The following is a 16348-nucleotide window of genomic DNA, read 5'->3' as shown; positions in this document are numbered from 1 at the left end:
TTGCCAGTCGCCACGTTAAACTGGCATTTCACACTTAAGACTAATTTGAATCAACTTTGTTATAGTTCATTTTCCACGGTAATATAATATATTCATGAAGCAATAAAAATATAGAGCCGAACGTGCAATGATGATGTCACGATTTCGGACAGAACGTTTCGAAAGACGTAATGTATTTGAATCAGATTGACAAGGACCTCAGGGTGTGCTTCAACGCTATCTACTCCTTGTGAAGCTCTACTGACAGCTATCATTGAATGCGCCTGCTGAGAAACCAGTGGAAATTTTCGGAATCAGCCGCAAAGAAGAAGACATTAGCACGCATTGACAGGTAAGTATAATCTTATTTGAACATTTTTATCAATATTTCAGGAAAGGATAACCAAAAAATTTATATTCTGTTTAAGAGATAACAAAACACATAATGGAAGGAATAAAAATAATACATCTTTATCATGCAGTGAGCTGAATAACTAACTCATAGAATCTCAAAATCTATGCATCCTATATACAGGTTCAAAACCATGGAAAAACATCGATCGGTATACCAGTGTTATCGCTTCTTAGATATAACATACAGGACACGAAACGTGTTGTAACAATAAACTTTGCTACAATATTTGTTTCCGGTCTAATTCGCACAAATAACACCAAAATAATAACAATGGAATTATAAAAAAATACTCGAATAAGTTAGATTACAGCACTCGCACCATTCGCCAATATTAGTATTAATCATATTTTGAATCCATAATGCATATCTCACATTATTATCTGTGCACCATATTTAAATCTGATATTTCCATTTATCGTCATATAGCAATTATGAACAAATGACTTAAAATTAAAAATCCGGCATAATCGTATCTTATTACTGAAACTTACATGAAATTTAATTACAGCTAAATGACGAACACAGAGTTTTATATATGTTACGAAACATATATTTGTGTCAAGTATATCATAGAAAACGTGCGCTACAAATAATTTGGATATACAATTACAAAGTATAAACACAAAATATTATTACAATTTATAAAATATGACCTAATTATGATCACGTAGTATTATATTAAAATAAATTCCATAAATCCATTTGTATAAAAAAGTTATTTACCATGTGCTATCGAGCAAATTTTTCACAAATATTATTAAAGAGAGCAGGATATTAAGGTATTAAAATAAGTTGAAATAAATAAATATTTAAAGAATAACAAAAAAATAATTTTTGGGTTATTTTATCAACTTCATTGAAATATATACGTTTAATAGTAACAACGCTAAGAATCTACAGGAAAAGAATCGTGTGCGCGATTCACACAGTGTTGCACTAATTATATCTGTGCATTGCACCGTAACTGACCTTGCGCGACATTATACTCTGAAACAACTTTAAACGCGATTATCATACTGTTCGCACTCGTATATTTTCCATTAAATAGAGGCTAAAAGATTGCCAACGAAAATAGAAATTGGAGCCACTTCGAATATTTATAAATGTTAGATTAACCACGAAACTAGTCAGTTTCTAATCAATAGTATTTGTATGTGAACAAGGAAACAGAGACAAACGCATGAAAACGCTCAATGGTTAATTCTTAAATTTTAGTTTACATTTGCTGGTAATTGTAAATTCGATCTTATCCATAAAGTAGCATGCAAAAATGTTATAAACGCGATTCAGGGTTATAATAAATCATAGCGTGTAACGAAGTGTATGGAATGGTAACCGATCATTGCCCAACTCAAGTTTATATCTGAATTGAAGAACAGAACATAGTCATGAGCAAAAATATGATAGAGATGAAACCCACTTACACAAACTAATCATTAAAAATTATTAATTTTAATGATACAAAGAAAGTTGAAACCAGTTTCATATCCAAGAAAATTGAGAATTTTGATTATTATAATAAAGCAATAATATAATTTTGTAATATTATCTTACTCGGTATGAAAAGCAACGACTGACCAATAAGAGCTCACAAAATTACCAAACTGAACTTTTACAGTTTTGCTTGACTCCGCGATTTGATGCATTTGAAATAATTTGAATTTCCGACATGCTTGAATATATAATATCAATTACTATAACAATCAATCTTATCTTTTGGACTGGAATAAACTATTAGTTACCGTTTTTATGGCGTATGATTACCATGTAAAAAATATTTCAAACCTTAACCGCAACCGCAGAAGTTACTGAGCATGATTTTCAAGAAATAGAACTTACCTGAAACAAAAGAAAATCAATTAGATTTTTGCATAGTATATAAAGTAATAAACTAGATAATTAGACCTGACTTATCAATCATCATGTCGGTCATATATATATTATCTTGCTTCATCTTTTAATTATCATATTATTATGGAAGCAAATTCTATTCGAAAAAAGTACAAATATAGTAACAAAAATATTAGTTTCAATGAAAAAGAGTAAATCATGACGGTCAATTTTTTAAAATTTCTTGCATTACAAACAATATTTATTCAATATTCAATTCATAATTTGTCAACTGAGCAACCTACGATGGAACCAAACAAGGTCTGAACAAAGACAGAAATGACGATATGAATTAAAATTCACCGCATGCAATGTCATGCAAAATCATAAGGCATTCACAATACCATGAACGAAAAACACTTCGTCTTAAGAATATTACAATACACGATGTGATCTTTAAACTAACGTAAGAGCGTGGTTGAAAATCCTTAAAATTGTACCTCCTCCTCCTAAAGTTATATATTTTCATCCTAAATGAAAGACAATATTGTAATACTAATTAAATCATGTATCCATAAAAAAATTTAATTATTACTAAATCGAAATTTAAATATTTCTGTATTTGGACTGAAGTTGAAGGATCATAATACACATTTTGTTTTCTGCAAACGATTACCACCTGACAGTTTCTGGTCTTATGACTTATCAACGAGCATTTAGAGTTAGAGCGAACTCGAGCACAATACATAGAAAAGTACTTTGGGAACACGTACATATTCGCTCGTAGTTAATTTATTATCCACGTAAGATCACGTAACAAATATATACAAATACAAAAGCGAGTTCGTTGGTTGTTCGTTGTTAACATTAAAATCAGTTGAACATGGCCGTCGCGTAACACGCAGAAGTGAAAGTTGTCCGCGGCATTGATTGGCCGAATGATGGTTGGTGGCCGCCAAAATCACGGTGCGCACAGCACAACACATGCAGATTAAGATGAGAGTCGGTAAATTATTTTTGAATTGGAAATCTGCGAAAAGTTTAATTAATGATCTCTGTTCATAATCGACATTACAATTTAATTGAACAAACGTCGCACATTTAGACGATCAAGCAGACAATATGAAAAGTATTGCAGAAGAAACCATAACTAGTCGAAGTAGTAAAAAGATGCCTACATCCACTGATCACAGCTGAGCGCATATCTCTCAGACGAATTTGACATATATTGGCAAATATTTATTTTAAAATCAATAAATTTAATTTCATTTACTGCTGGTTAATGACAACGATTTTCACTTGGAAATATAAATAGCAATATGTTTTCAAGTGAAAATAGCCCTCAGGCATTGGTGCACCATTAAAAATACTCTCCCTATTACACAATTTTAATAATAGTGTATCATACAGAGATGTGACAACTAATTGAGTTGCCATCTATCAAACAGACTAATATTAAGTCAAAATCAGCACAACAGCTTATAGGACTATTAGGTTCTAATTCAAAAAAAAAAAAAATCACTGCTGGTGATAAAATGAAACCTTAAAATAAGAAGCTAGAGAAACCAACGAAAGTTTTCTCGCTGAATTTTCAATACCACAGCAGATATTCATATATAAACTACAATTTAGACCAAAAAAAATTAACTAATGTTTATTGACCGACTCTTAGTAAGTGGCTAGAGCGAGTGGAACTGAATCAGAGGTCCCGGGTTCGATCCTGCTTCGAGGAGCCTAATGTCAAACAGTAGTGACGTCGGTTTGCACTTGGAAATAAAGATATCAATATGTTACCAAGTGAAAATACACCTCATCCGGCATTGCTGCATCAATAAAATAATCGTCCTATGACAGAAATTGTAATAATAAAATTTATCACACAGGAATAAGACAACTGTTTGGGATGCCAATCTGTAAAACCGACTGAATATTAAGCCAAATTAACCAAACAGCTTATAAAGCGCTTAAGTTGTGATTGCTGTTCAATAAAAAAAAAAAACAATCGCTTAAAATTTATAATAGAGTTTGAATGGTATACCCAGTCTATACTATTTATGAGATTTATTTCCTTTCATGAATTCAATTTCTCTGATTTGTGGTAATAATGAAAAAAGCACAATAAGTAGCATAAATGGACTTGAATAAATCTGCTGTCAGCCGTTGTCTTATTTCAGTGATTCGAATGATACGCGCTCTCGAGATATTGAAGAATTCCACGTTAAACCAACAGGAATGCAAATAGTTTGAATTCTGGTTCAGCGCAAGCAATTCGTAAATGAATTACTACAGCAAACATAAGATTTGGATAATCATATGTTCAGATTCCAAATAAAACAAATGTGTAACTAAGAGAGAAAACAATCATCTAATAATTGATCACATAGTAAGCTGATTGTGAATGTTTGTTCTTGTTCTCTACCTCATTGATGAGCATTTTTCCATTATCATAAATTTCAAATATACCAGATACTAAATGATTAAGCACGACCTATATATTAGTAGAAAATTTATATTTATAAAACTTCAATTAAAAAAATCTTAAATCCTAGAACTGAATAACATCATCATTACCACGAAGAAAGTGAAGCAAAAATCTCGAACAAAACTTAATAACAACTTGTAAGAATTTATATACACAGACCCAATTAATGCCAAGGATGTATCCTATGCTTTTATACCAAGGGAATAGGAAAACTGTCATCTCCTTGATTGCATTATTACTCGGTGTACCGTAGAAAATGTCATTTGAGATCTGCTTTATTTACGGGGAACTGATTCTATTATTTTCTTGTGTTACGTATCAATATCAAAATGTAACATCATTAATGTTATAAGAGGTGATATAAATAGTTTTATTCTAGAAGGGAGATCTGGAGTGGAAAAATATTTGTTAAGGAAGAAGAAAACTTCATATAATGATATATATTTAATAAGTGTTATAATTGGGTTCGACATAGTTTAACCATAATTATTATATGTATATTTATATAAAATATCTATCATTAAGTGAAAGTTATGAACATTCTGCTATGTATAACATTTTGATTGACAATATTACATTTTTTTAAATAAATTGGAAAACTCTTAACATTCCAAAGCCAATTTTGTTACATTTTTACATAATATGGTTATAATACAAATATTGAAAATGAGACTTGGCCATGGAAATCACTGCAAGAAGATCACGCAAATTTTATCCAGACTTAATACAGAACAAGTCTTCAGTTTTAATTTATTTATTAACTTGTAATAAAATTAATGCATCATTGGTGCCATGCTACGTCTTCTACAGATAACCACAATAGCATAGTTGTCTGTGCGAAACTATCAGCAGAATACAATTTCAATGAAAATCTTTGTTCATTTAATTTTATGTGAAAAATATTCACATTATCAATTATTGACTTGTTCATAAATTGCGTACCAATTATTGATAAAATAATTATTCTGTAACGGAATATATTAGAAATATTGTTTAAAGAATCTTTACTATTCCACGTGTTTCGACATATATGTTTAAGCTATCATCAGTGGATATAAATAATTGGGAAATACAAGCAAAAACACACCAATAATAATAAAAATTATAACAAACATAACTCTAGTAATACTAAAACTGGAATTAATTATGGAACATTAAAAACTAAAGTTGTAATAACTTTCAAAGATTTTATTTGAGGCAGAAATTATGGAATGCGTAGGAAAAGTCTCTATTACAATAGAAACACGACTAAAACCTAAAACCATAAGATAAAGTAATTTCAAGTGATTTTTCAAGGTATGAAAGAGTGAATTCAAGAAGTCATATGTAGATACTTAAAAATAAGATTTATTTCGAGCGAATTATATATTAAAACGTCTGGGAAAAGTGTAACTCAATGTTATGCATCAAAAGAAAATAGAATGCATCAAAAGCACAATGAATTAGTTATTTCATTTAAATTTTTAACATAAACTTTTATTACATTAATTTTGAATTCGTATTGTGGCTAACACGCGTTACGGACCATGCTGTTGAAATAGAATATTATTAAAAGAGCATGATGCCATGCAATTACCCATTTCATATAATAATAATTTAGTATGAAATTCAAGCGCGTATATCACGTAGAGTCTTATTAAATAATCATCTTTTTACATGGAGCCCACGAAGCGAACGCTGTGCATAATTAGAAATAATGCCGTAATAATTGACTACAAGAAATCTTTAGAGCCGAATAGTACCGTTTATCGTTCAAACATGCAATTGTTAATTTTAACAAGTTAGCACACCAATAACATGCATACAAACACTTATTGCATCATAAGTAAATATTCTGTATGTTATTTTGTAATTTTATGTGACCTATGCTATCATCTTATTCAAAGAAATTCTACGAAATACGATTTTCTTCAAATAAAGAAATTTTTAATTATAATATTTAATAACAAGGAGAAAGTAAATAATTCCATTTTCAATACAACCCTTCGTCAAAACGCAAATTTATTTTTTTAGCGATAAACAATATCATTGTTTTTAATAATGAGGTAAAAGTCTTGAGCAAACGAAATTTTTATATAATGAAGACGACAGTAATTAAAAATCTAATTAAAACGCTCGGCAAAATTGACACAAAATTACAAATTTAAAGGGTGCCTACCTCTTTGAACATATTTGCAATTACTGTGATAATTATAATCAAACAGAATTTACACCGGATTAAACAAGATAATTGGTATGACTTGTGTGCGTAGAGCCGAGATCACAGACAAACGGTGGAAAGATTGTTAAAAGCTAGTATCGCATATCAAGCACAACTTCAAACGCAAAATGTATATTAGATCTATAACTACATATTACTAATACTAACAATAAGTATAGTTTAATAACATCAATAATCTTTTAGTTTAATAATATACAGATATTTAAAAAATTAGGAATTTTGCAAAATAGTTTTGACTAAGGTGACCATATCTCCCAAATTTCCACCTTGTGTCCCCGGATTTTTCGAAAAACAATATTTGCCGAGGATTAACCCTTTTGTCCCGGATTGTTTGAAAAATATGGATTGAAATTGAATGTTTACAATTGCTTTTAATAAAATTACAAGTGAGAGAGAAAATGAGAAAATTTGCAAGTGAAAAATTCCAAGGGCTATATATGTATATTCCAATATAGCCTCCACATTCATAATTTAGAATTTTTATTTTTATTTTTACGAATATTATCAATAAATATGAAAAAGAGCTTTTAACTGTCTGGCATAAGTGATAATTTTTTTTTTATTCTCTATTTTATTTACAACTGTCTAGTTAAAGACATTTAGTAAATTTCGGAAATTTACCATTGTCAGCCGTAAAGAGACATTGTATACTAAATTGACGTGTTGGAAAAACAACTCAATAGTTGTTTCTCCATTCGTTTGAATATTAACCATATTTTAATGACAATGATGTAATCTTAATTATTTACTTATAAATAATAACCTAGTTATTTTAGCCTTTATCAGGAAAATTGATGACGTCGATAGTTCTCTGTTATTAAGGAGTTTGCCAATGAATTGGGGTGACTGAGGAGATAATTTTAATTAACATAAGTTAATTATGAAGAAAATTGAACAAAACTTTATTCTGTTTTATTAAGGCTTGAATGCAAAAAGATATAGATCGAGAAAAATACGATTTAAAAATCATAATTATACATAAGTTATATATGTAATAGCCTAATCATTTTTTCTGAACTGGTTTTAAAAAGTAGAACCTTAAAAGATATATCGTACATATAATTTATTTACAATTAATTGCATCAATTCGTTTCAAATGAAATCGTTTTTTCAACCTATTTATTGGCAAAATCCATACAAGCCACTGACGACATCAAACCTAATTCAACTGTATTTCTACTTCTTAAATTCATTATTTTGTTTTTACAGATATGCCTATATGATTTGAATATATATATATATATATATATATATATATATATTATTTTAAAAAATAAAAACATAACCATAATTTATAATAAGATTTTACCATCTTGGCTTTGAAGGCAGATCAATAACGTCAATGAATATCTAGTCTAAACCTGAGCGCGTGTTCGAGACATGACTTGTAGCCGACGAAAGGGCTTCATTGCAAAAGGTGGGCAAATCACACAGGATAATCTCATACAACTCAATCGCAGATCGTTGTTGAAAATAAACAGTCAAAGCTCGTGACATATCACAAGCACGCACAGGTGGAGCGTGCGTGGGTTACCGGCAGCAAAGTCGCAAACAAGAAGCAGGATTATGTAAGTTTGCCTCACAAATATCAGTAATCTTTATTTTCCCCATACTTGGCATTATTTCTAGGTTCATATACTATGTTGCAGTTATCCACACATATTTAAGTGCCTCGATTACCTACTGATTTTTTCTTATTATTTTTAATCTGTAACCTATAAGCTATATGGTTCAATTCAATGAAATTGTTGTGCTAAATTTTAATATATCAATAGTTGCCCCTCCAGTAAGTAATTCACTAATTTCACTCATTTCTCCAAAGATGTAATAATGCTAATCGTCTTGAATATTGTCTTGTGAAAACCTTTTTTTCAGTCTGCTTGAAACTGGTATCTCAAGAACTTGAGCGACTATAAACTTTGCACCATCTTCTAGTTTAAGGAAATGTTGAACAAATCTATATAAAATTTACTGATTTTAACTGATTTAAAACTAAATATTGGTAGTTGGGTTATACTTCTAATATAAATATATAAAAAAAGTTTATATTAATAAGTGAAAGAGTATCAAGTATCATAACATGTAAGAATAAAGCAGTATCCAAAAATATTTGTTAAATCTCCTTATAAGTGCTGGCTGTATATAGGTTTGATCATAAAAAATGTAATACGTACATAATGCAATGATATGTTACACACGCAGAGATGATGGAAGGTCAATAGGCGATTTCACTTACATTAGCAAGCGTGGGCAAACAATAAATTAATCCCTAGTATATCATTGATGGATTATCGATCAGCTTCTAGTATAATAATCCAAGAACTTATATTATCAAAAATATTTGAAAAAATATACAAGATTTGAACTTAGAGAATCATAGAACAAATTCTTCTAATTGCAATTTAAAATGAATATTTGTGTTAAATATTTATATGTTATATCATCATACATTTTTATACAATCGCCTACAATACTATGTTCGATACGAAAATTGTATTTGGCAACTTCATGCTACATATAAATATTTCTTCATTGCTTTAAATAATTTATAATTAGCGTGTATCACTCAATTTATAGACGTTAAATGTACAAAAAAATGAGTAGAATATCCATCAACTATCACTCTACGACACTAACGATGGCATCAACAGCAATAGGATAACATTAATACTTCTGCTTTACAATTAAAGATATAACTTAATTGATGCAAATGATTTATACTGTAATTACCTTTATTATATCTGTACGTAGAAAATAATTATTTATTATTAGTCACCCTCCCAAGGTAGTTTTATAGTCATTCTAATTAACTTTCTATTTCTAAATGTAAGGTTAAAAATACAAAAAGTATTGCAAATTGTAATTAACATTTTACTTTGTTAGACAGCAATAAAAGTATTCAACGGACATAATTTGCATTACGCATTTTGAACTTTTCAGTATGTGATGATTTTTCAGTATTTGTCTACATTGTAAGTATTTTTTAAATTAAAACTTTTAATATGAAAATAGATACATATATAAGTATCCTTACATATAAAACAGAAATAAGTATACATAGCATAATAAGCCTAAGCATACTTATTTTCAGAGTACAATTATTATTGACCTTCCGATGATTTCAACTAGCCAATTGTTTATATTTAAACTTATAGAGCTTTACTAACGCCATATAATTTTGATCCAATAATGCCTGAATATTTCAAAACCATTTACATTGTTTTTCCTCGTATCTCGGCGATTACAAATAATAATCGCCCGCAAACCATGTATTACGTGTGGCTAAATAATGCTGTTTTTGCATGTTAAAATGATATACGAAATAATGATTATTGTAATTCTTTATACACACATGTGGAATAATAAAATACAAAATGAGAAGTTCTAAAGAATAAAGTAAATTAAAGAATTTATTTGCTAAATAAAAATAAATTGATATTATTGCACAACACGAAGAGGCTTATTGTAAAATGTTAATTATAGCAGATAATTAAAAACGATCACCTAACGAGCTTTAGCTATTAATTCAAAAGAACCACGTTATTTAATATAGTTCTTAATCGATAAGAAATAAAAGAAAATTACAAAAATTTTCAATATTTTGGTAAATATATTTAACACAAACGAGCGATGATAGATATTACTTGAATTCAAAATAATTTTGGCGGGTGTGAGTGGAATTTGCTTAAACCCACTTATTGCATGCAAATTATTAGCCTACATTAAAAAGTTGTCATTGGTATCGAAACTATGTCAAGGCGTGATTTTGGTAGAATGAAAGAGACGAAAATAGAGCTGTTGACAAAAGTTATCACACCGAAAAATACAACATAAAAAAAACATTTTAAGTGTTTTGATAAAATATATGTACGGTTTGGTGGATTTGCTAAATTATGTTACACACTAACATATTCTAGAAACATACAATAAATATATGTCCTGCCAACTGAATCATTACCACGATGTGAAGCAATAGGGTTTTTTGATTGTTGTATAAATATTCTGAAAATTCAGTCGTGATAAAACAATTTTAGATGTCTGCTAAAACATCAAACATCTATTACAAGATATATATTCAAATATATCAGTGAAACTATCAAAAAAATGCCTGAAGACACAGATAAGCCATAATTTTGAACATACAAAACTTGGGATAAGACGTAGAGAAAGACTTCAAGCGTCACGCACCATATATAATGGTTTATAGTTAAAGAGATGACAAAATTATTCAAAATAATAAATTTTTATCTACATCTATAATTAGTTCATTACCAAAATTCAAACATTAAATTCATTTCTAAATTCAAATATTGGGAAACCAAATCTCAGAATTAGTTCAGGTTTCACATAGTTTCAATTATTGTCCACTGACGAATTCTACGGTCGAACGCATAAAACATAAAAAATTAACTCATTACAATTATTATGAAATAGTATGAATACTCAACCGGATATATAGTTCCAAGCCATGAGACAAGATGGAAATACCAAAATAGCAATAAAACATATAACGACTCAGTATAGTGGGAGCTAGATTCTGAGGGGCTGATGGACTATCTCAGAAATTATTGCTTCAAAATTCAATTATAAAATAGGGAAATATTTAAATTGCCAAAATCTCTGAAAATATCCACTTAATTTACTGCATTTTTTGCCTTTTAACACGTACAAGGGCGTGAATGCTATAGCATACATTTTCATTGTAATGCAGAATGATGTGGATGCTATAGCATTCAAATTTTAAAGTCAAATATTATAAATCTAATTTTATATAAACTCACGTCTTTGTAATTATTATACCTATCACAGTAATGACTAATTGATTCTTTAGGTATTTTCGTATTATCTTATCTTTTCCTGTAGTCACTAGTTAGCTTGGGCTTATCCTTGTGAATGCTATAGCATCCATAGAATTTAACGATTAAATATGATAATCTGACTACACCTATAAACGGTATATAATCAAATTTCGAATATTACAAGAAATTTAAAAATAAAATCACTTTTTTGTGCCTTACTGAAAATTCTACTGTCCGCGAATGTGTTAAATATTAAAATAATTGAAGGAAATTGAGAAAAATAGAGATACAAAAATACACAAACAAAAACCTAATGATTTGTTTCATTAACTCTTCGAATATATATAATATTTTATTCTATATAATTATAACAATCAGAGTCAAATGACTCTATGAGCTAATATGTATGTATTAAAGAAACAATAATTGAAATAATATAGAAATAATATAAAAATAATAATAATTATAAATCATATATAATAACAATTAAAATAAAAGTATACGCGAATATAAATGACTTAACGATCAATAGTTACTAATTTACATACAGAAAAGAAATTCAATTCCTTTACGACTATTTATGCAAAAAAATGAATCACAAAACATTTGACAAATATTCACATAATCTAAGAAAAAAATAATTGTAAGTATCTTAAATCCAATATGCTATGAAAAGACACAACAAATCGGTCATTTCTTTCTTATAAGATTCTGATATAGAAAGTTATACCGCCGCATCAGCTATAAACTTTTGCTTGTAGAACTTCGCTGGAAGACATACTACATTTATGTACGTACGCATATGCAATTGCTATATTTAAATTGACGTTGCTTAGAGTTCACTTTCCTGATACTAAAAATAAATCAGCACCAACGACATAAATAAACGACATGCAATATCTACATATGGATTATCTGCAGCATGGATACTAATCTAGAAGGGCGAGAGCTTGAGGTAGTATGTCATCGGTTAGGAGCTTTTTTTGTAGCTTATTATTTTTGGAAAATGAAAATATTCTATAAGAAGAAATTTATATATATTATATATACATGTGTGTGTGTATGTGCGTGTAGGTATAATTATTGAAGAAAAAAACCTGTTCACACACACACACATGCTTTTTCCAAATTTGGTCTCATTCGATTCAGAATGGCTTGAAACGTCAAGAAAACATAAAATTAGCGAATCGGATTTTTTGATGAAAACATAAACTTCTCCTTCGGGAAGTTAATAACCTGGTTTAGCGAAATAATGATAAAACAAAGTTTCAGAAATTTAAACTTTATATTTAAAGCGTAAATAGCATTAGGAATATTAGGATCAATTGATCAATAATAATAGTTAAACAACCAGTTTAAATAAATGTTTATTATAATTTCATTATCTAAACATAATTAGCTTCGACAAATAATGGTTTTTTAAAGTTCATGTAAATTAAATAAAAAATCGAAAGCAAAAGTCATCTAGCTCTTCATTTATCTTGACTGCGGAAGAGAACTCTTTCTCAATTGAAAATTATCGCCAGATCGGTGCGTATCTAGGTCTAGTTTACTAGTCACACCGTTTGAATTGGATATTGAATCTGGTAAGTATTTTATACGCGTTTATATGAAAATAAACAGTACAAAAATACTTCTCTAGATGAAAGTGTATATGATATAATATATAAACATATAAAGATATTAAAGATTTCTAATTCAATATCAAATTTGAATATAAAAGTACTAGTGAATGATATTTTTTGCATGAACTGAATATAAGTTATAGTGTCATGAGCAAAATTTATATCCAATATATAAACATATAAAGATATTAAAGATTTCTAATTCAATATCAAATTTGAATATAAAAGTACTAGTGAATGATATTTTTTGCATGAACTGAATATAAGTTATAGTGTCATGAGCAAAATTTATATCCATTCTTCATCATGTACTATTTGATACGTTGTAAATTACAAATAGATTTATGAACTACACCGTGCGTACGCGGGCATTGATGTTTCTTTGCAAATAGAAATAAATTACCAAGGATTCAGCTACACTACGCAAAATTAAGATCAAATGGATCAATAAAATACAAAATTAAATCAGCAAATACAATTTCAGTATTAAATTCCAATAAGTCAGAGAATAGAAAATTAATTATGTTATTATTTTTATTATATACTTGCAGAACATTACGTTAGTTATAGCTAATATTTTGCATTCATCGTTTTCAACGTTTTATGCATATAATAAACGGCCCATTTCCTTCATATTTAACAAAGTTATAAATGCACACATAAAATCAATAATGAAAAGTTTCAATTTCAATTCATTCTAACGCGTTTCAAATTAAAACACAAATGCAGAGAATCGCAATAAATATTTAACTATGATATTAAAATAACATTATACAAAATATAATTTCAATTTATAAAATTAATTGCGATAATACAAAATGAATGTCATATTATTATATAAGTAATTTTTTATTATTGTTTATTCAAATCACATGTAAAATTATATTAGAAATTGCTGTTGATCAATATTGTTCATAACGTAAAATATTTATTTATGAAAATCTGTACAAAATTCGATGTTAAAAGTATTAGCAACAATAATTAGTAATATCCGAAGACTGTGGAAACTGAAAACCGATGATAATTTTTAACCCATACTATCATCTATATAACAAAGTGCAGTAGTTAATGAAAATGATTATTGTTACAACTGAAAGACAGCGTCATACGAGAAATTATTCATGATTTATACACGATCTGATATAGTGTTCAAATACATTTCTGCAACCGGCATATAGATAATGTCAACTTAACAAAAGTCATTATGTGACGAACACTAATCTGAATGCATATCTATGGCATTCTATTAAAACATATGTAACTGCGCACTAAGAGAACACTACAATAGAAAATTCAGACGTCTCTATCTTATATATGGATTACAACTGGCAAATAATATAATTATATTATGTTGATATAATAAATATTGGCCATAAACTATATTGATTATTATCATAGTAATTATTCACCCAGAGTTATTTTAGCCCATAAGTTCAATTAAGTTATTAAGATATAATATACGAGATGTATATAATGATTGCATAAAACATTCGTTCATTCCCAATAGTAATTAATGTAAATAATAATCGTGCACGTATGAAATATTTAAGGGATAGAGACATGAATTTGAGGTCAATTTAAAATCATCGTAGAAAAGCAATATTTTTTTACAATGATTTATATTTATAATTTATTTATCAACGTTATAAGAAAACAGAAAAAAAGTTTAAAAAAAATTATAATTTTAAAAAATTGCAGTTGTTGAAGTGGGGGTTTTAAAAAATTGTGACCATGCGCATGATTACCTTCCTTTCTAGTAATAAAAATATCCGAAATAAAAAAACATTATTAATCTAGAATGATGTCGCAATGACATATACTAGTATTAAGTGAAAAAATAAATTTTTGAGAAAATGACGACAGAAAAATAGATCATTTTTCTAACCACTCATTTCATTCTCTTTTTTTAAAAAAAATAGTAAAAATTGAAATTTACAGATGAAACTAGAATGCTTGCTCTATAGAGAAGTGTATAAAGAAGATTCTCTAAAAATTTCAAGTGAATTGGTTTAATAGAACTCGAGAAATCGTGGGCATCGTATTGAAAAAGACAGTTTAAAAAAGCACGTTTAAAGTTTCGTAAAAGGAAAGAAACAAAAGAGGATTATCATGGTCAAACATGATAATAAACAAATAATTTCAATTTTGTAAAATCCTCTCGTACAGAAAGTCTTAAATAGTAAACTTTGAAAACATGAAAAAGGAAAAGAAATTTTTTTTTTAAATTTTTATACTAGAATATCCCCGAATTCCCCCTCAAACTCACATATATTACGTAAAGATATAAAATTTCTATTTTAAGAACCAAAATTAGCACGTCATTAATTTTGTTTTTAATTAGCGTGTTTTCAAAGCAAAATATTACAATTCAATCACAATATGTTACAAAATCTGTTTGACTTGAACGATAAGCTTGTTTACATATTTTGCTCATGGGGTTCAATTTATTTTAAATTTGTAGACTTTGAAGACTATTGATTAGAATATATTGAGTAGAAGCTATATAATAAATGAGTGATTTTTAATTATTATTTAGTTGAAAAATGGTAACTTACCCTGCATTCTCGGAGACGGCTATGGACATGTGTCTCTCATGGACACGCGCTGGGACTGTGCAGATCACTTGGGGCTTTGCAGCGGCCACCTGTTAACAAGAGGGAATAAATATTATTTTTAAGAATAAATAGTTTTAAACATATATTCTATTTAACAAAAAAGAAGTAACTATGATATTTAACACAGTTAATACAATATAATAAATGAACCCAATTAATGCAAGAAGCACTGGTCAAAAAGGTAAGTACATGCATGTGACATGTGTTCAATAAATCACGCTTACCTGATTAATATTATTAAACTCAACAAATTCGAAAATTAGTAGAGTATTTAGAAAAGTATCATAAACAAACTCATACATATGATTAAATATGTATGTTTGATGTGCATTGAAATTCTGGCCACTGTTAGAATTTTAAATTAACCTTTAACCAATTTGGA

General features: G+C 28.4%; 1 protein-coding gene across 3 annotated transcripts in view; it reads right to left on the bottom strand.

The window, feature by feature from the left end:
• LOC113380949 (nuclear receptor coactivator 3-like) overlaps positions 1-16007 on the bottom strand; it is a 70884-nt gene extending 54877 nt beyond the window's left edge. For all 3 annotated transcript variants that reach the window (XM_026619968.1, XM_026619969.1, XM_026619970.1), the window contains exon 1: positions 15907-16007. In XM_026619968.1, the coding sequence (XP_026475753.1) occupies positions 15907-15935 (29 nt within the window). In that variant the 5' untranslated portion in view covers positions 15936-16007. The remainder of the gene's footprint in view (positions 1-15906) is intronic.
• Between the last annotated feature and the right edge of the window lie 341 nt (positions 16008-16348).

Source organism: Ctenocephalides felis, unplaced genomic scaffold, assembly GCF_003426905.1.
Source record: "Ctenocephalides felis isolate EL2017-DRISC unplaced genomic scaffold, ASM342690v1 CF-g0.4_SCAFFOLD_02482, whole genome shotgun sequence".
Lineage (NCBI taxonomy): Eukaryota > Metazoa > Arthropoda > Insecta > Siphonaptera > Pulicidae > Ctenocephalides > Ctenocephalides felis.
Note: the sequence above shows the minus strand (reverse complement) of the source record. Positions and strands in the feature narration are given on the sequence as shown.